The 22060-nt window shown below is 44.6% G+C and overlaps 1 protein-coding gene across 2 annotated transcripts in view; it reads right to left on the minus strand.

Moving 5' to 3' along the window:
* Positions 1-22060, minus strand: part of MCF2L2 (MCF.2 cell line derived transforming sequence-like 2) — a 258331-nt gene that overhangs the window by 84150 nt on the left and 152121 nt on the right. For both annotated transcript variants that reach the window (XM_070072393.2, XM_089332001.1), the window contains exons 14-15: positions 18537-18628; positions 629-714 (exon numbers count right to left, since the gene is read on the minus strand). In XM_070072393.2, the coding sequence (XP_069928494.2) occupies positions 629-714; positions 18537-18628 (178 nt within the window). The remainder of the gene's footprint in view (positions 1-628; positions 715-18536; positions 18629-22060) is intronic.

Genomic DNA, 22060 nt, shown 5'->3' on the forward strand with positions numbered 1-22060 from the left:
TACTAGTCTAATAATTAGCTTTAATCAAGGGCAAGTCCTTAAGATGTTTGTTCATTCATTCTGCAAGTATTTGGAAGCCTGGAAGAGCCAAGCACCATAGACTCTGGGGATAAAAGCAACCTACAAGACAGATGGTGTAGATATAACAAATCATGTGGCTTGCTGGCATAGGGGTTCTGATGGGGTTCTGAGTGTAAAGTGTTTTTTAAATCTCTGAGTTTTCCTCTCTTGGGCGTTCCCTCCCTAACCTAGGCTTTGTGAGCTGCACAACAACCACATGTATGCAAACACCTTCCTGTAGGTAAAATTAGCATTACATTTGCCTAAATTGTGTCTTTGGGGAACAGAAAGCCTTTCATTGTGTTTAAACCAATAATTCAAGTAATAATCAATATGACTTTACCTGTAGTCTCCTGGTAATCCAGCTTTGGAAGCACTGGGCCTGTGGTTTGGTTTATAAGGTGTCATTTTCAATTCTTTTACTTACCTGCTTTTGTGAGATTCATGAGTTTTGTTCTTGGGTACATAAATGAAGTTTATAGAAAAAGACTGTGAACCGTCAGTGAGGAGGTTTAGGACAGGCTGCCCTGCCCTCTGCCCACCACCCCCGTTGGGTCCGCAGCCTTACCTGCTGGGAGGAAGGCCCTGTCCAGTGTCCAGCTGTGCCCGCCCAGGGTCCTCCCCAGCGTGGTGACATTCAAGTATTTCTTCATTCTGAAGTGAAAGAAATTGAGGTGAGGATTGATACTTTGGTGGCCTCTTCATCTATGTATTTTCCTTTCCCCCAGTTCCTCTGAGTTTGGTTTTGATTCTGATTGTCTGCATAAACAACATATGCAGGTTTATCGTTCTGTACTTGCTTTCTGGGGTTCTCCCCTGCCATTCTGTGTCTGTTAGAGTTCGCCACCTAGGCTTCCTCTGGGGATGTCAAAAACTCTGCAGAGCAGGTCTCCTTCCTTAGTCACGAAGGGCTATTCACATCTGCCTGCTCTTCTCACTGATTCATTAAAAAGACTCAGGGTTTGAGCTAGAAGGGGCAGAAAAGAGATAATTGGTCTTAACATTTCCTTTTTTGGATGTAAAATCAAGGTCTAAAGAAGTTGTGACTTGCCCTGGGCCACAAAGAGCTAGAGATGAGGTAAGCCCAGCGCTGGCTTCCCCAGACTGCTGACCCCAAGCCCCACCCATTCCCCCACTTCCTTGAGCAGCTGGTTCTCCAGGTGGTGGGTAGGGGTGGTCACCAGAGCAGGTCCAAAGCCAGCTGGTGCTTGGAAGTTCTCCCATTTTCCAGCGTGCGATCTGGGGCAAGCTCACTCTCTGCCTCTATTTTTCACCTAGAAGAAGGAGGCACTACCTACCCGCCCTGGCCCCTGGTGAGGATTAAATGAGAAAGTGTGTAGATACTTTATCTAGTGCCTGGAAGGTAGGGAACATTCAGATTCTGGCTAACCATCCACTTCTTTCTAGTTAAAAATTTCGTGATACCTTCCTCGCTATCCATACATTTTGCAAATTCACTTCATTGTTAAAACTGTATTTTCCTGAGATCAATTTGAGTAGGAGTCTTGCTTTTTTGAGAATTAAGTGCCTAGTGTTTCTCTAAAAAGAGCTGTGCTTATTTAATTTCTAGAAAACACTTCGTATAGATTCGCATACATGTGATATAAACAGCCTAGAAGGTGATAATGTGCTGAGAGTTTTAAGTTAATAAAGGGATGAATTCTTAGTATGTCTTAGAAGATTTTTTTTGAAGTGAAGATCATAAGTTTTTTAACCTGTGTTTGCCATTTAGGTTTCTCATTGAATCACCTTTTTACAAAAATTCTAATTTTTCCCACCTTCGCCACTAGAACCATTCAAACAGTACTAATCAAACAGTACTTTAACAAAATTACAGTGAATATTGATGAAAACCTGTCACCACTGTGCATGTCTGTGTGTGTGTGTGTGTGTGTGTGTGTTGTGGTATAGACTCATCTCTAAAACACAGAAACAATAATCCTTATGGAGCTAATCCCTCATTGTTAGGTCTGGAATAGCTCGGGGCTCGTACCCCCAGAAAGGAGAGAAGGAAAAAGGAGTCAGGAGACCGACCTCAACAGAGACAGGTTGCTTTATTGTGCTTTATTGGAAGCAAAGAGGTTGGCGATGGTCTGTTCTTGTGATAGGGGGGCATGCAGAAGGCAGCTGGCGGAAGAGTAGGGGCTCTTTGAGGTCGGGAATTTCTCTCTGATCTATTTCATAGCTGCCCTGTGCAGCTTATCTGCTTTGCCATTCACGTTGCAAGGAGTTGAGAAGGGTCTGTTTAGGCACCAAGGATGAGGAAATGGGGAGGGGGGAGAAAGGGAAGAGAGGAAAGGCACAACAAGTCCTTTACTCATGGTAAAATTTTTTATTATTGATCATGTATTTTTAGAGAACCAAATATCTAAGATTTTAATTACTTTACATTTAGAAGCTTAATTTCTATGAAGTAATTTAAATTTAAATTAATTTTTTTTTAATTTACCTGAGAGGCAGAACAGAAAAAGACAGAACTCCCACACAGTGGTTCACTCCTCAAATGCCCACAATGGCTAGGGCAGGCCTGAGGCCAAAGCCAAGAGGCAGGAGCATAATCCAGCAATCTCGCTGTCCCACGTGGTGGCAGGAACCCAATCACATGAGCCAACATGACTGCCTCTCAGTGTCAGCATTTTTAAAAAAATATTTATTTGAAAGGCAGAGTTACAGAAAGAGAGAAGGAGAGACAGACCTGATCTTCCATCCATAGGTTCACTCCCCAGATTGGGTGGCAGCAGCCCAAGCACTTGGGCCATCTTTGCTGCTTTCCCAGGCACATTAGCAGGGAGCTGAGTTGGAAACAGAGGAGCCAGGAATCGAGCCAGAGCTCATATGGGATGCTGGCATTGCAGGCTCCATCGTGCCAGCCCCAGCATCTGCATTATTAGCAAGGAGTCAGAGGCAGACATGAAATCCAGGCACTCCAGTTAGGGCAAACTTAAGTGACGAGAGAGTAAATCATTTACACAGGAACAAAATATAAATCAGTGAGTGAATAAATACTTGGTTGTAAATTGTCCATTCTGAAAAAGCACTCCCATTTCAAAGTTTTTCTTTTTAGGTGGGGTTTATTGGTGTGTAAGTTACTCTTGATGAAATGAGATTTTTATATGTATGTTTTGTTGTGTTCTAACACACATGTACAGCCACAAAATCACCACAATCAAGATATAGAATATTTCTAGCCCCCCTAATTCCCTTAGATTCCTTGCAGTCACCCCAGCTCCTGGCAACCACTGCTCTGATTTCTGTCCTTATAGTTTTGCTTTTTCCAGGATGCCATGTATATGGAATATGTAGCTTCAATTTTTTTTTAATGTTTATTTATTTGAGAGTCAGAGAAACAAAGAAAGAGAGAGTCCCCATCTGCTGGTTCACCCCCAGATAAACACAACTGCCAGGGGTCTGAAGCTGGGAGCCTGGAACTCAATCCAGGTCTCCCCCATGGAGGGGAGAAGCCCAGTGACTTGAACAATCACCTGTTGTCTTCCAGGGCTTGCATTAGCTGGAAGCCGGAACCAGCAGCTGCAACCAGGAGTTGAACCCAGGTACTGCAAAGTAGGACACCTAACCAGCATCTTAACCACAAGGCCAAATCCCTGTCCCACAGTGAGCTGCCTTCTGAGTCTGGCTTCTTTCACTGATGGCTCTTGTGATACATTCCCACTGCTGCCTCCATCAGCAGTCAAGTATTTTTATTGCTGAGTAGTATTCATCATTATGGGCATCCTACAATTTGTATAAACTTTTCAAGAAATATTTTTAATGGTGCACTAGAAATATTTAAGCTTTATGCCTCCGATTATTGTTGTGTATAACCAAGCAGGCTCACTCTCACCTTCTTTGCAAGGGGACTTCCCAGTCATTCCTTTATCTCGGTAAAGTTCATCCTTCAACTTCTTTTTTTGTTTGTTTGTTTTTAAAGATTCATTTATGTATTTGAAAAGCAGAGTTTCAGAGGGGGAGGGGAGACAGAAATCATCTATCTGCTGGTTTACTCCCCAAATGGCTGCAAAGGCCGGAACTGGGCCAATCCGAAGTCAGGAATAGCAGTTTCTTCCGGAACGCCCATGTGTGTGCAGGGGCCCAAGGATTTGGGCCATCTTTTGCTGTTTTCCCAGGTTCATTAGCAGGAAGCTGGGTCAGAAGTGGAGCAGCCACTTTACCTGCTACACTACAGCACTGCCAGCCTCTCTCCTTAAACTTAATTTGCAAGGAAACTTTATGTTTACTCATTAAATCTCCCTTAACAATACTTTCACAAGAGGGCCTTTTCAGAATCTATACTCTCTTTTGTGAGCATGTAAAATAACTCATTTTAAAAAATTCATTTAAACCTGACTTATAGAGCCTAAGTGCTGTCTGCGGTTGGCGAGCTGCTAACAGTGCAACCACAGGCCTCTCTCTGCACTCAGAAAGCAGGCAGGGGATTGTTGCTTTAGTGTTACCCACAGTGCTGACCACAAGGCAGCAACTTTAAAATGTTCAGTGGACTAAAGAACACCACGGGTATTTAGTCTTTCTTGTAGGTGTCTTGTAGATGTCTTCCCAAATCTGGTATCATTTCCCAGAAAGCAAGCTCATAAAGATGTGGCTGGGATACCAATACTGCCAACTCAACTCTAAAATAAAGTGGCCATCTCACATCCTAAGATTATGCATTTTTTTCCCCTTTTAAAATAGGATGTCTGCCAGCGCCATGGCTCAATAGGCTAATCCTCCACCTAGCGGCGCCGGCACACCGGGTTCTAGTCCCGGTCGGGGCACCGGATTCTGTCCCGGTTGCCCCTCTTCCAGCCCAGCCCTCTGCTGTGGCCAGGGAGTGCAGTGGAGGATGGCCCAAGTGCTTGGGCCCTGCACCCCATGGGAGACCAGGAGAAGCACCTGGCTCCTGACATCGGATCAGCGTGGTGCGCCGACCGCAGCGCGCCAGCCGCGGCAGCCATTGGAGGGTGAACCAATGGCAAAGGAGGACCTTTCTCTCTGTCTCTCTGTCTCTCTCTCTCACTGTCCACTCTGCCTGTCAAAAAAAAAAAAAAAAAAAAAAAGGATGTCAGGTTGGGTGTTTGGTCTAGTGGTTAAGAAGCTGCTTGGAACACCAGCTTCCCAAACTGGATTGTCCGGGTCTGAGTCCTGACACTGCTCCCGATTCCAGCTTTCTACTAATGCACACCCCGGGAGGCAACAGGTGAAGCTTCAGTGGCTGGGTCTCTGCAGTAATGTGGGAGACCCAGACTGAGCTCCTGGCTCTGCCTTCTATCTGGCCCAGTCCCAGCTGTTGCAGGCATCTGAGGAGGGAACCAATGAATGGGACCTCTCCCTGTCTCTGTCTCTCTGCTTATCAAAATAATAATAATAATAATAAAATAAAACAGGACATCATTCTAATAAGAAACTACATTTTAGTTCCCTCTATTATATACTCATATATTTGACTCATGAGTCAATATACAAAAGTAAGAACCAGTCCCAGGATTCAAATTCAAACTAATCCAGCTATTTTCACAACACTTCCAAAGCTCTTTCTCCACATTTTCTTTGTAAGATGGAACTAACGCATACGGTTACAGTCACATCGTATCCTTTCGCAGTTCTTCATCCAGCATGGTAATACAGCTGAATTACACACTGGACTTTGAAATTCGGTCTGACTCATGGTTGGATCCCCAAAGGTAACACTGGGCTTCCATAAAGACTGCCCACTTTTAGTAACCTCCTGTCACTGTAAAGCTTGCTTCTGATTGTAAAATGCATTGTGCTCTTTCCAGCTCTATGGGATCTGTTGTTTACAGGGTGCTCTGTAAGAGTCTTTTATTACATAATAACCTAGTGATGGAAGAATAACAATGACTCAAGACCTGGGTTTGGACTTTGTCACATTTTACGCTAAATGATGACGTCTAATTTATAGGCTTTGTCAAGCCCTCACAAACTTGCGGAAATGCCCTGGCTCAGAGTTGTGGCCATCCAGGTTCCTGCTGCCAAGAAGCTGGTGGGCTCTTGTAGAAGTCCTCTGCCAAAAAGGCCTGATGGAACAGGACACCAGACCACCGGGGATGAGCAGGAGGGACCAGCAGCAGGTCTGGGACCTGCCTTAAGAGAGCCTGTGTTGTGTTAAGCTTTGCACAGAGTAGTGTGTCCTGGTGCAGTGGCTTTCACGGTCTGACCACAACCCACAAGAAGAACATTTACGTCGTCATCATCATCACACACACACACACACACACACACCACTCTTCATATTGTAGCTGATGTGATATTCCCTAGTTTCAAATTACACTACCCCTTTTTATCTGTTATTTTTATTTTTAAATGCTAGTGAACCCACCAAATTGAGTTCAATGTCTCCATTGTAACCCATAATCTGAAAATCTCTGATAGAGCAAAAAGAACACAATCTTAGATATAAGAGTAGGAATTAATTCCTGGCTTACTTTTTTTATTTAAAAATAGCCCAGGGCAAGCCTCCTACATCTCAGTTCTCTCATCCATAAAATAGGGGTAAGCAAATCAACAGCACAGCCTTGCTGTAGTGATTAGACAGTGTGTTAAAATGCTTAGCACAAAGAAGAGCTCAACAAGTGACATTTATGGTTGTGTCTTTAAGATCCACCCTACAGGGACTGAGTGGCACACTGCCTAACCCTCATAAATACCAGGCGGTAGTTACCTGCTCAAGTATGACAGGGAGCCCTGTTTCTCACTAGTTGTAAGATGTTAACCAAGTAATTTAATCTCCCTGTGCCTCCACGTTCTTCAGTGTAAAATGATGAGATGGTTGGTTTGGCTGTGAAAATGTCTCTCTGCTTACATAATATATAGTACCAAGACAAGCGCTATGGCTTCTGATTTTGAGACAAAAGCTGAAACTCAAAGAGGTTCTGGGAAAAACTGAAATCACACTTCCTGAGAGCTCTGAGAGGAAGAGGCTGTTTTAGCCTGGGATAGCACTGTGGCTCGGTGGGTCACGCCGCTGCCTGGGGCACCTGCCTCCCACACTGGAGTGCTTGGGATGGAGTCCCACTGCATCCAACCCAGCTTCCTGCCAGTGCACACCCTGGAGGCAGCAGATCATGGCTCAAGTACTTAGGACCCTGCTACCACATACAAGACCAGTATGGAGTCTGGCTCTTGGCTTGGCCCACCTCTAGCCATTGCAGATATTTGGAGTACAGACCAGTGAGAAAGATCTCTATCTGTCATCTACCTTAACTGCCTTTCAAAGAAATGAATAAACTTTAAAAGCAATAGTGGACCAAGCAAATCGACCCAGACTAACCTACCAGTGGCTGCTGTCTCATTAGGGATCCCTTATGAGCCATATAACATGATACCTTTTTAAATCAGAGTAATAGTACTTGTGAAATCATATCCTGCCGGCGCCACGGCTCACTAGGCTAATCCTCCGCCTAGCGGCGCCGGCACACCGGGTTCTAGTCCCGGTCGCGGCGCCGGATTCTGTCCCGGTTGCCCCTCTTCCAGCCCAGCCCTCTGCTGTGGCCAGGGAGTGCAGTGGAGGATGGCCCAGGTGCTTGGGCCCTGTACCCCATGGGAGACCAGGAAAAGCACCTGGCTCCTGGCTCCTGCCATCGGATCAGCGCGGTGCGCCGGCCGCAGCGCGCCGGCCGCGGCGGCCATTGGAGGGTGAACCAATGGCAAAGGAAGACCTTTCTCTCTGTCTCTCTCTCTCACTGTCCACTCTGCCTGTCAAAAAAAAAAAAAAAAAAAAAAAAGAAATCATATCCTGCTTCCCTTAAGTCATCCTGTCCCCTTGGCAGCTCATGATAAGAGCCTCGGGTGATCGCTGACGTCATAAATAAGTGTCAATTATTAAATCAACAACAGAAGTCACTGCACTTGCTCCCCATGTAGGACCTCTGTCCGTAATGTGTTGTACTATGAGAATTAACGGTAAAACAAGTCTTCAAACAGTACTTTATACTTTGTGTGTCTGTGTGGGTGCAAACTGTTATAATCTTTACTTAGTATAGAGTTGACTTTCTGTATATAATGATAATCAAAAATGAATCTTAATGAAGAATGGGATGGGAGAGGGAGTAGGAGGTGGGATGGTATGGGGGTGGGAGGGCGGGTATGGGGGGAAGAACAGCTATAATCCAAAAGTTATACTTATGAAATTTATATTTATTAAATAAAAGCTTTCTATTAAAAAAAAAAGAAAACCTATGCAAAAAAAAAAGTCATTTCGTCTAGAGTGTACAGGAGGGTGGGGTGGTCCCAGCCAGCCGGTGCTGCAGAAGGGGACCCACTCACAAACCACCCCTCTGGGAAGCCCGTCAGGCTGGCCAGCCCCTCCCACTTTACAGTCAAGACAGCCTGAAGGAGAAAGGTGGCAATGGAAGAGGGCAGGCTGGGAACTGTTCTGTGTCTGGCCACACCCCTCACTCCCTGAAGCCGCCCCACCTCTCTGGGTACAAGAGGACACCGGCCACCGTGCAGATTCTCCAGTAACACCTGGAATGTGGCCTTCTCACGGCTTCTCAACAAAGTTACATAATCTAATTGGGCAGCTTACCTGTGTTGTGAAGAAATAGTGCTGGTAAAATTGGAAAAAACAGGCTAAGTACCTAGCCTGAAGGGATGTTGCAAAAAAAAAAGTCACTTCAACTTCTCTGAAGAACACACATATCTTTGTAAACTTGTATTTTGAAAAAATATCAATAGCCAATTTTAAGTTAATCATTTCAATGATTTTTTTTTCTTCCTTAAAGGAGGGATAACAAACTTTGAATGGAATTAAATTAGTCTTCCCTTGAAACTAAGTGATTTTCCTTTCTGATTTTAGGAATGTGTGGAAAGCAATTTCAGGTCCAAATCTTTTAAGGCAATGTCTCTGGTAATTTGAGGTGAAAGCATTATTAACTATTTTATCACATTTCTTACAGAGAGGGGAAAGGTAAAGCAGAGATCAAGGGTTTCTCGCACCGTCTCCATTTAAAGTGCACAGATATTGAAGCACTGACAGTTTCACGTTTTCTGGCAATGTGAATTAATTATGGAAATTACGAAAAAATGCCACATCGAGTTATGTCAAGCAAGAATCACTGAATAATTATCAGAAACTTCCCTACCAAGTGGGGGATGGAGGAAGGCAGTGGGACAGAAGGGAGAGGAAATCTCTCCAAAGGGTTTTCACCTGCAGCCTGGGGCCAGAGTGGTCTGAGACACACCTCAGAGTAGAAACTCCAGCCTTCACAGGGGAACTCTCCGCTGCTGGGGAAAGAGGAGACCCTCTTTTTTTCAGACCCAGCGGGTTCTGATATGGAGAAGAGGAAGGACTTTGGAAAAGCAGGCCCCCACGGAGACTGTCCCTGGCGGATCCCCGCGGGCGGGCGGGCTGGCGGGCAGACTGCCTGCTTGGCTCCATCACACTGGCCCTCCCCAGCGCTTCACCCCCGGCCCGCGGAAGCCACTGCTGAGAGGTTCCTCTCCACTTGTGGGCAGTCAGCTGCCTGTCCTCCATGTCTGCTGTGCCTGAGCTGGTCTCTGGCCGCTGATCCGGACCCACTGCGGGGAGGGCGTTCCAGGACAGACTGGAGAGAGGAAGGCGGAGGGCATTTTAAAGGCTGGAGCCCCACGAAGGGCAAGGGCAGGCCTGAGGAACAGGTGTAAATGGGCTGAGGCCTTGTGGACATCCAAAATGACTCAGGAAAGATATGGGAATGGGTCCTAAAGACAAATTTTGCCTATTTCAAAATTGTCCCATGGTGCCTTTTATCTTAGATCTTGAATTCCCAGCAAGTATCGTTAGTAATTACTTTCAATTTTGTGATGGTTAAATTGACTTTTATAGGCTGAACTAATACTCAACACTTCTAATATTTCATTTATGGGAAAATGTTTTCTTAAAAAACTGACTGCAAACATTGCTTAAAAATGATTTGCAATTCTATAATTCTGTTTAAAATATCAGAAAGTAATGAATATTTTTCTCATTACCAAACCAAGAAACTGTAAGGAAATGTGCCAGAGACATGGAAAGGAGGTTACCCACGCATCTTAAATGTTCTCAGGCTGTTTGTTTCCATGTGACTTTAACCTCAACGCATGAATCTCATTGTTAACTTATCTGTAAATATTAACTCGTCAATGAAAATACAAATCAAAAAAGTGCCTTACTAAGCCAATCTTTGTAGTGGCAAACTCAGTCCCTAAGCCGGTTCACGAATTTCCATGTAGCTGCGAGGCCGATGGGTTGACTCATCTCGTATCACGGGTGTGGGGAACATTGCAGCCTCTTGCACAACACTAGTCCCACTCATAAGAGGCTATAGGTTGCTGGACGGCTCACAAGGCAGGACTCAGCCTCCAGGAGTCCTTCCTTCCGCCTTCTCCTCCTGCCTGTTTTTTTCTGGGTCAACAAATTGATCCTATGAGGAATCTAAGATGCTAACCCCGAACGTGTCGTCCATATCTTCCTTTCCCTCCCTATTAAATCTTTCCCCTGAACTTCTCTGCCTTCATTCACTCCTTCACTCACCGAACTTTCTCTGAGAGTGTCATGTGTTCTGGGCACTGAGGAGAATATTTGGGTCACAGGGTATGACTTCTGCCCATCTCCCTTTTTGCAACTGCCTCTAGCAGGCCTCACCACTGAAGCTTCATTTAGTTGGCGACAACCGCCGCCCATGGGTCAGCCTGCCTGCCTTCTTCTAATCAGCTCTTCCCTGGCCAGCACAGTCATCTCTTTTTTTAATAAACATTTAAAATTTTGTATTACATATACTTTTATTTATTTATTTATTTTATTTGAGAGGCAGAGTTACAGAGAGGCAGAGGCAGAAAGAGAGAGAAAGGGGAGGGGAGAGAGAGAAAGAGAGAAAGAAAGAGAGAAAGAGAGAGAGAGAGGAAGAGAGAGACCCTCCATCCACTGGTTCACTCTCCAGATGGCCACAACGGCCAAAGCTGCGCCAATCCGGAGCCAGGAGCCTCCTCCGGGCCTCCCAAGCGGGTGCAGGGGCCCAAGCACTTGAGCCATCTTTCACTGCTTTCTCAGGCCATAGCAAAGAGCTGGATTGGAAGAGGAGCAGCCAGGACTCGAACTGGCGCCCATATGGGATGCTGGCACTGCAGGAAGTGACTTCACCTGCTACGCCACAGCAACGGCCCCACAGCGCAGTCATCTCAACACACAGGTGCCCTTTCTTTCTGCCAACAATCTTCAACCTAAGCCTCAAGTAACCTGTCTCTGTTCTACCTCCCCGGCATTCTTGAACTGTTCTAGAGTAGCCTGTGCCCCTTCAGACTTCTCAGACTCAATACTTGTCCCATTCTGGAATGTCCTTCTCTGTTTTACCCACCTTTCAATGCTGTATTTATTTACTTATTTTAGAATTATTTTATTTATTTGAAAGAGTTACAGAGAGAGGCAGAGCCAGAGAGAGGTCTTTCATCCACTGGTTCACTCCCCAAATGATCACAGCGGCCAGAGCTGAGCTGGTCCGAAGCCAGAGCCAGGAGCTTCTTCCAGGTCTCCCACACAGGTGCAGTGCTCCAAGGACTTGGGCCATCTTCTATACTTTCCCAGGCCATAGAAGAAAGCTGGATCAGAAGAGGAGCAGCTGGGACTTGAAACAGAGCTTATATGGAAGGCCAGCGCTGTAGACTGGGCCTTTAACCCACTGCGCCACAGCGCTGGCCCCTGTATTTATTCTTTAAAGGTAAGTTCAAATGCCACCCCGTCTGAAAACCATCTCCAGTAGCCTTATTATGAACTGGTTCCTTCAACCCTCTAACACATTATGCTCTTTCACTACAAGTGTGCCATTCTGCTTTGTTATAAATTATTGGGAATAATTATTGTTTCCCTTATTAAACCTGTCAGTTTCCTGAATTTAGACCCAATGATAGAATTGCTTTCTTGTGAGCCCATAGCAATTGCTTTAGTATATCTTAAATTGAGTGGCAAGTGCTTGGTGCAGTTTAAGACATTGCTTGGCATGCCTATGTCCCATATGGGAGTGCCTGATTTAGAGTCCTAGCTTACTTCTAATGTGCACCCTAGGGGGCAGCTCAAGAACTTGGGTCCTGGGGCCGGCGCTGTGGCATAGCAGGTAAAGTCGCCGTCTGCAGTGCCAACATCCCATATAGTTGTCGGTTTGAGTCTTGGCTGCTCCACTTCCAATCCAGCTCTCTACTATGGCCTGGGAAAGCAGTAGAAGATGGCCCAAGTCCTTGGGCCCTTGCATCCACATGGAGAACTGGAAGAAGCTTCAAATCGGTGCAGCTCCAGCCAATGCAGCCAACTGGGGAGTGAATCAGTTGAGGAAGACCTCTCTCTCTTTCTATCTCTCTCTGACTCTCCTTCTCTCTGTGTGTAACTCTGACTTTCAAATAAATAAATAAATCTTAAAAAAAAGAAGAAGAAGAAGAAGAAGAACTTGGGTCCCTGACACCCACATGGGAGACCTGCTTCAAGTTTCTAGCTCCTGGCTTTAGCTGGACCAGTCCTGGCTATTGTAGATATTTGGAGAGTGAACTAGCACATGGAAGATCTCTCTCTCTCTCTCTCTCCACTTCAAATAAAATAAAAATAAATTACAAAAGTTACCAAATTCTAAACAAATATATAAAAGTAACCAACCAACCAGCATCAAATGTTTGTAGTATGTGTTGTGTGTGTGTGTGTGTGTGTGTATCCTCCAGCCAAATGGGACCCATCAAATATTTCAGTCAAATATCAAGGCTAACAATGATCTTAATGCTATTCCCTTTTTTCTCATTCAGCTCCCTCAGCAAAAATTCATTCTTGCAGCTTAACAGAAACACCATCTCACTCTCCTAACTTTTACTTTTTCTATTAACCTAAAAGATCCAGGTCTAACTTAATGAGTTCTCCTTTATCCTAAGTCTTCCTGGCTTATGAATGTAGCCTCTGGGACACTATAACCAAGAGTGTTCTTTGTACCACCCACATTCTTGTCATCAAATGTGCAAGTTACAAATTCAGATTCCTGTACCCCACCCCAACCTCCTTAAATGGAATTTGTCAGGATGGAGCCTAGAAATCTACATTATCTAATAAATTTCTCAGGATGGCAGCACATAGGAAACTCAGAATCTTTATTCTAGAAAGTCCTCAGAGAGCTTGGTTTGGGCCCCAAGAATCTAGTAAAGTCCCTGACTTTCCTACTCACCCTGACACTGAACAGACTTCAAATAGCGTCAAAGATAGGCTTTGATAAAGGAAATGTTTTCCATATATTTCATATAGTTCTTTGGCTGATAAACAGGAAACATAAATGAAAACTTTGCAGATTCAAAGCAGTAAGAAGAAAAGGAATTGAATTTGGCCCCTGATCTGTATCATTTGGCAAAAAGGTACATGTTGGCTATCGGGAATTCCATGCAAGTCCTGAAACTGACCTTCCTTTGACTTCTTTCCATCTTTTACATAGGACATTCTGCCCATAAACATAGGATCCAATGAGGAACTCAAATTCACTGACCAGCTATGTGGAAGGCATTTGTAAAAATGTTTTCAACTGTTTTATTTATTTTTAAGATAACATTTCAAATTTACAGTACAGAGACATAATAGCTATACTAAATAACAAGTTCAACAAATAAAAAGTTAAAATGACCATAGTTCAGCAGGAAAATAGGCAAGAGCTATCCACAATAATCAAAAGAAAAGGTGTTCAACTTCTCTCTTTAGAGTAAATTTTAAAATAGTTACAAATCATTAAAACTGTAGTAGTATCATGCATGGTATCTTGCTAGGTGCTCCCACATCTCTCTCATTTTTTGGGGAAACTGTTATTATTTATCCCCATTTTGCAGAGGAGGACATTTAGGGGGTAGGGATTAAGTAAGCAGATTAACGAGATAGGTAGATAGGCAGAGAAGTATACTGCTGGAATAGCCATCTGTGAGTTTCCGATTCTAGCTCCAGCTTTCGTTAACTGGACGACTCCTGGGGAGACTCAGCTTCTCTGGGTCTCCCAGCACTGCTGGTAAAGCAGAGGAAGCACCAGCTTCCCGAGGCACCGAGGACCGGAGGCCGGATCAGACTCATCCAGCACATGGCACAACACTCCCCTCACCTCTCAAGTCCCTTCCAGACCCTGCTTTTCTTATAAAAAGTTTCTATTGGGGATTCTGTTTGCTCAGAAGCTGAAAAGGCCTCTGCCACTTTAAATGACTTCCGTCGATGCAGAGCAGCACTGGTAGCTCTTCCTGTTACCTGTGGGTCACATCTGGGAAAAGGAAATTCTCATCAGACTTCCCTTCCAAAGGAGCTGTGATGTGAGCAGCCCGGACAGGCAGCTCCTGTGAGTCACGCTCTCAGCTTCCAGCTGGTGACGTGAGGAACAGGAAATAGCCTCACGGCCCCTGCCAACAAACCACTGTGTATCTCTCCCATTGCCGGGCTTTCCCAGACAGCAAGCTGAGCACAGGGCAGCTCCATTACCAGAAGGCCCTGGGGACAGTCTACTGCCCCGTTGCTGTCAAGTTCCTAGAGCTGGCGCAGCAAGGAATACCCTCCAGAGAAGAGGGATCGCCCCTTTCTAGCAATGATTTCTCTGATGATGATCACACCATGCCGTGATTTTAGATACAGGAAGTGTCGGTGATTCTGACAGCGATTGTTGGCTGCCTCTTCTTGAGGGCAAAGGGTGGCATTTGTCACAATGTCGTGATTCATTCTATCACACTGGCCATGACTTCATTTCATCTTTGGGTTCCAGGCAAAAGAACATCAGAACTGTCACCCTCAGTCAGAGACATCCTCTTTTTTTTTTTTTTTTTTCCAGGCAGAGTTAGACAGTGAGAAAGACAGAGAGAAAGGTCTTCCTTCCACTGGTTCACTCCCCTAATGGCCACGATCTGAAGCCAGGAGCTGTGTACTTCCTCCTGGTCTCCCATGCGGGTGCAGGGGCCCAAGCACTTGGGCCATCCTCCGCTGCCCTCCCGGGCCACAGCAGAGAGCTGGACTGGAAGAGGTGCAACCGGGACTAGTACCCGGCGCCCCAACTGGGACTAGAATCTGGGGTGCCGGTGCCGCAGGCGGAGGATTAGCCAAGTGAGCCATGGCGCCGGCCAGTCAGAGACATCCTCTAACCAGCCTGGTCATGAGTCCTGGCAGTGGCCACAAAACAAGCAGCAAAGATCCTTCTTTATGTTAGTCAACAACCTGGTCCTCTCTACAAACATAAATTTAAAACTTTGTCTTCAAACTACCTTTCTCTTCCTAGTTTTCTTATCTATTTTAGAATAATGATTTCCCTGGTTATACTAACCAACTGATGAGATATTAATTGCACTTACTGGTTCTAAGTTAATTTCTAAGTCTAGGATTTGAGGAGTTTGTGAAATCCACTTTCTTCCTACCCATGACGTTCATGACTGTGAATTCTGCCTACATTTCTTCTCATAGCCTTGGTCTAAAGAAGCAAAAGTTTGACCAGTCTCTACTTCTACCTGGCTTCCTCCTCCACCTTGACTCTACAAATATGTGCTATGTGGGAGAAGTCCTTCATTAAATATACACACAGGCAACAGGAAAGGAAAAAAAAAAAAAAAGGAAGCCCAGAAAGACGATTTTAACATGCACTTCCTCAGTACCCACACTCTTGGTGATCTGCCTAAACACAGAGGGAGAGAGCATCTTAGCAGGAAGGCTCAGAGTCTGAATGAAACAACAGCCCAGCAGAAGAACGAAACCAACCGCTTGGTCAGAGCCTCTTGGATGCCACTCAACAGCTTCCATGACAACAGGCCCCTGATTCTATTCCCACCCCTACTCCTGCATTATTGGCTCTCTCTCTTTTACAACAAACAATAGAATTTTATATTTGTTGTCACATTTATTGAAATAACTAACTCTAGTTTAGAGTCACATAAATCCTCGAGTGCTTCAAACTCTCCTGGAATCTTTCTAAAATGTGCAGGTCAGAAATATGCTGTTGCCTGAAGATGGGCCAAGTGTGTCACAGGGACATGAAGTGGCTTCAGATTACATCATAGGTAACAGAAGGCACACGAGTTCAGGGACCAGATCTGAGCTTTACTGCACAAGACACAGTCCTCACCTTCAGAGATGATGTCTTCTTAGAAAGCTGGGTGGGGAATAGAACGTGATAGTCACTTTGAAGGTGACAACAGTCGAACTCTGTTACTGTCCTTTTGTGATTCCTGAACTTTATGAGTGTCAAGTCTAATGATGACTCATTATGCTCCTGCATTTCAAAATACTACTCTTTTCTTTTTTAAATGGCTGCTCAAGATAGTGTGAGATTTCACACTGTTTCCTTACTCAAGAAGACATGGTATGGGCTGGCACTGTGGCACAGCCTCTGCTTGAGACGCTGGCATCCCATTCCAGAGCGCCTAGCGACTCCACTTCTCATCCAGCTTCCTGCTAATGTGCTTGGGGAGGCAGCCGGTGATGGCCCAAGTGCTTGCTCCTCTGCCAACCATCTGGGAGACCCAGATGGAATTTATGACTCCTGGCTTCAGCTGTTGTGGCTATTTGGGGAGTGAACCAGTAGATGGAAGATCTCTTTCTCTCTCTCTCTCTCTGCCTTTCACATAAGTAATAAATCTTTTTTAAAAACAAATACATGACAGGGGCCAGCACTGTGGCATAGTGGGTAAAGCCACCACCTGCAGTGCCAGCATCCTATATGGGCACTGGTTCACGTCCCAGCTGCTCGCTCCACTTCCAATCCACCTCCGTTCTAATGTGCCTGAGAAAGCAGCAGACGATATCCCAAGTCCTTGGGCCCCTGCACCCACGTGGGAGACCTGGAAGAAGCTCCAGGCTCTTGGATTCATTGGCCCAGCTCCTGCCATTGCAGCCATTTGGGGAGTGAACCAGCAGACCTCTCTCTCTCTCTCTCTCTCTCTCTCTCTCTCTCTCATCTCTATCTCTCTTTCTCTGTCTCTGCCTCTCCATAACTGCCTTTCAAATAAATCTTATTTAAAAAAATACAGAGATCGCATATAAAGCCACACTTATATCATCAACTGACCTTCCGAAAGGACACCAAGGATAAAAAGCAAACAACATAAAACAAAACAGAAACACATGATAATACAACTTCTCCAACCATGAGGGATTCAGAAACAGCAATGAATGGCAACACCCTGATGGCCCAGAATACAGTCACCAAGCAAGCTGGCATTGGAGTACTACTTCTCTCCAAGAAAAGCCTGCTGGGAACTCTAGTTCCCACACCATTTGTGCCCCCTGGAAGAAGAGCCTCAGACTTGCTGTCTGCCACACTCCTCAGTGGCCTGTGAAGTTCCCGGAGGCCCCACATTCAGATGCTTCGGGGATTGAAGATGGAACCCAACTGTTGCTGAAGTTCATTTGAGCCCAAAGGCTACTGATTTCAGAACCATTCAGCCAACTGGGTACTTGGCTTTCTGTGAGCCAGGGGAGAGGGAACTCCTGGGGTTGCTATGCAGTGACATATTCACAATCCATTTTTTTTTTTTTTTTACGTTTTAAAGCTTTTTATTCATTGAGAGGAATGTACAGAAGAGTTAGGGCTTTATTTAGGGGAGAAAGAAAAGTCTGGATGCTAAGTTGAGTCCATAACAAGCTGAGAGCAGGCCAGGAGCTAGCCCCACGCAGCAAGCACACAGGCAGGAAAGCAGAGTAGGTGGCCGGAGGGCCACAGGCTCCCAGAGAACAAGGGCAACAAAGGGAGGGGCCCACCGTGTTTCAGGCCTTTATTCACTCCCAAATCACAATCCATTTTACTTGGGTTTCTAAAGAGAACGTTACTTTACAATTGCACATTTTTGGCAATTTCATATGATGTCAAAACCGTTTCAAGAGGTAGCTGCTATTGTTCTTATTTGACAGATGAGAAACTGAAATTTACAGCGGTCATGCTTTTTAAACTCAGGTCTTTCTGATTCCAAAGCTTACGTTTTTGAACTTTAATTTTTATTGTAAAATAAATGTATGAAGTTGCAAAGAAATGGACAAGGAAGTTCCTTGTTCATTTTCTCCAACCTTCTCCAATGTTAACATCTTATACAACTATAGTATAATATCAAGACTAAGAAATTACCATTGTGTAATCCACAGAGCTTAGTCAGAGTTCACAGTTACTCATGCATTTGCACAGTATGTGTATGTTTATATAGCCCTATACAGTTTTAGCACCCTCCACCAATTTTAAATGCAAAATCAGGTTATAGGAATGAATGAAGTTCCTTCCCCCCTCAATAGAACTGTCTGTACCAGGAATTGTAATAAAACAATTATATAGATGACCAAATAGTCTTTATTTCTAGTTTCAGTTAAGAAAGAAGAAAAAAAAGGCATCCTACTCAGCTCAGCTCTTATGAGCAACAGTCTGTGCCACGTGCCTTTATGGGCACATCTTCTGGAACTGATGAGGGGAACATGATTTGTTGATTTATTGATAATTAGGAAGGCAATCTTCCCTCATGTCAGAGATTTCTTTCAGTAATAGAAAGGTGATCTTTACCTTGACTCCCAATTTAGTCCGATCAGCATCCTTATCCAGTGAATTCAAATTTGCCTCTGTATGAAGTTCCTCAGATGTTCTCTGGGGAGGAGCTAGATGAACAAAAAAAATCTGCCATTAATTCAGTTCTTTGACCTAAGTTATTCAGAGCACTTCTCCTGACATGGGCACATTTCTAGGCTATGTTGATGCAGCTGGCTAGCAAGGGTTAATTAATGCAGCATAGTGATTTCCTAGTTAGTAAATGGATTCAGAGTGATGGAGAGATATAGACAACAGTCTTTGACCATTGAGTTAAGAAACAAAAGTTACATTCAATATCACATAAACTATCAAACTACAACAAATAGGCTAACATAGCATGGTAGAAATGAGAGAGTTTCCATCATTCCTAGTTTTAAAGCCCAGTTAAAAAGCCACTTTCTTCATGCAGTATCCCCTATTACAAACTTCATGGATTCTCTTGCCCATTGCTGAATTAGAATGCATCATTTATACTCTATGATACTGCACTTGACATTGTTCTTGGAATAGAAAACTAAATTCTAGGTACTTCATTTCACTGAATATATCTTTACTTTGCAAAAATAATTTGTACTTATTATAGAAAATTTGAAAAATACTAAAATCTTACTATTTAAACACACTTTGTATATTCCTGTAGTCCTCTTGAAAATGCTCTTTTTCTCTCTTTTTACACATAAACAACACTGTACTATGACTCCATGAGGGGATGCTCTAGGCAGAAGGAGTAGCTGCTGGTCTGATTACATGACGACTGGATTCCAGAATTGACAGAGCATTTTTATTAGCACATCAGATGACCTTCCAATCAGTTGGCTGAGTCAAGGAAATGGGCTGTCTTGCTCTTGCTCTGTTCTGTCAGTCACTCTGCCCCCATTCTCTCCTTCCCACAGGGTCCTCAGACACCTGGTCGGGCTTCCTGGCCCCTGGGTACTAAGACTGGGACTTGGGGAGAAGCCCAGAGTAGGCCTGGAAGCTTCCTAACCCACTTTATCAGTTTTACCCAGTATTGCTGCTGACCGCCCCAAGGAAGATCACAAGGGGTTATCTGAATTCTTTTTTGTCACATGACCATCATAATCCTTGTGTATACAACTCCCTTGGAAAACTCACAGGATACATACGATTAACTCAAGGCAGGATTTGTGCATTTCTTGGTCCTACGACCAAAATGCCATCCACCCACCTAACCCCTCCAGGATATCACCCTGGTTATTACCTGAGGTGGAGGTTGACAATCTGGCCTCCAGAGGCCTCCTTCCCCACCCTCAGATTCCGTGAGCCACTGGAAGCAACCTGCGCTTCCTAGAGGTTTTTCACAGATGTTGAAATCTGCAGTCAAGTACACTGTTTGCTACCCTAGGTTATGTGACCACTGAAGCTACTTTACAATCACAGACAATCCTTTGGGCTCCCTATTCTCTGAGAGAGCGCTGTAAAATGAGTGACCCCAGGAGTTAATAATTCCATACTAGAAATGCATGAGCTTAATCGGTGACACTCATGACTGAGAAGCCCTTACCCATAGCCCTCACGGTGAAGTAGTTAAAGGCAGGCTGCAGAAGCCATCCTGCCAGCGTCTGAGGGAGACACAGGTGCTCAGAGTAATTTCTATGTCCATTGGTGAGGTGGGGACTCACGAGAAAGCCTAGAGTCATTATGGGGTTTAGTGAATTCATAGGCCTAAATTATGTAGATCATGGTAAGTGCTCTACAGGTTTTAGCTATTATTATGGCCACATGTCATTAAAGACTTTTGTCTTACATTTCTTATGAACTTCAGAGACATTAAGTGTTGTATCCAAGGCACCTGCTTAACTAGACTCCGTGTGAGATCCTAGATCTCATCTCTAAGCTCCTCTATTCACTTTCCTCATACTGTGAAATGTCACTGCTTATCTTGGCACAGACTCAGTTACTAAGGAATCAGACAAACATGTTTGAAACCTGTTGGTGCCCTGGAAAACAAGTGTGTGTGTTTGTTCCATAAAATGAGCTAGTTGACTGACCAAGGTCAACAACAACCTGTTCAGACATGGTGAAGTTCTGTTGGGAAGGGGCATTATCCATTATGAAATCTTGTGTTTGAGCCGGCGCCGCGGCTCACTAGGCTAATCCTCCGCCTAGCAGCGCCGGCACACCGGGTTCTAGTCCCGGTCGGGGCGCCGGATTCTGTCCCGGTTGCCCCTCTTCCAGGCCAGCCCTCTGCTGTGGCCAGGGAGTGCAGTGGAGGATGGCCCAGGTGCTTGGGCCCTGCACCCCATGGGAGACCAGGAAAAGCACCTGGCTCCTGGCTCCTGCCATCGGATCAGCGCGGTGCGCCGGCCGCAGCGCGCCGGCCGCGGCGGCCATTGGAGGGTGAGCCAACGGCAAAGGAAGACCTTTCTCTCTGTCTCTCTCTCTCTCACTGTCCGCTCTGCCTGTCAAAAAAAAAAAAAAAATCTTGTGTTTGAAAAAAATCAATCTCCATCATTCTTGCTTTATTTACTTGTAACAAACATATGTGCCTTGAAACAATGAAAGAGACCAAGTCATAGAAGTGAACATGGTTTAGTTTGAGGAAAGATAAGAGGCCAGGAGAATCAAGTCCTATTTCTAACCATCCAAGAAGGGCATTTCCACGTGTGTTTGTCTGAAGTATGTGTGCATAAGTGTGCCTGGGTGTTCATGTATATATATGTATTGTATATGTGCTTGCATAGCAAATTTCAGAAAATAAGTACATTAAACTATCACCAAGGATTATTTCTAAAAATGGAATATAAGATGGGAGACAGGGACTGTAAATTGTACTAAATAGAGAATTACTAAAAGACACCATAATTTTCAGATAAACAAAAATTAGAATTTGTTGCCAACAGGCCTCCCAACAAAAAGTGATAACTGAAGTTCTTTATCCTAAAGAAAAATGACACAAGATAATAATCCAGTCTCTAATACAGGATAAAGAATACTGGAAATGGGAATAAGAGGGGAAAGTACAGAGGATGTGTATGGAGGCATATGGAACTATACTGCTGTATTATTTCCTATACAGGATACTCCAAAAAGTTCATTGAAAAATGTATGTAAAGAGTGGGCATTTGCAGCAACAGCCAAGACACTGCCTAGGACGTCCATGTCCCGTAACAGAGTGCCCAGTTCAAGTCCTGGCTTCTCTACTTCTGATCCAGCTTCCTGCTAACGAACATCCTTGGAAGGCGGCACAGTGTGGCTTAAGTACTTGAGTTCCTGCCTCTCTCCATCTGTCTTTCAAATAAAATTGAATAAAAAGGAAAAGCAGATTTAAAAGATAAATTTATATTGTTGCAAAAATATTTGAAACCTGAATCTGGCACTGTGGCAAGCAGGTTAAGCTGCCACCTGCAATGCTAGCATTCTATATTGGAGTGGGTTTGAGTCCCAGCTGTTCCACTTGCAATGAAGCTCCCTGCTAATGCCCCTGGCAAAGTACCAGAAAATGGCTCAGGTAGTTAGTTGGGCCTCTGCCATCCACATGG

The sequence above is a fragment of the Oryctolagus cuniculus genome, chromosome 4, assembly GCF_051225735.1.
Source record: "Oryctolagus cuniculus isolate XC-2025 breed Fujian yellow rabbit chromosome 4, ASM5122573v1, whole genome shotgun sequence".
Taxonomy (NCBI): Eukaryota; Metazoa; Chordata; class Mammalia; order Lagomorpha; family Leporidae; genus Oryctolagus; species Oryctolagus cuniculus.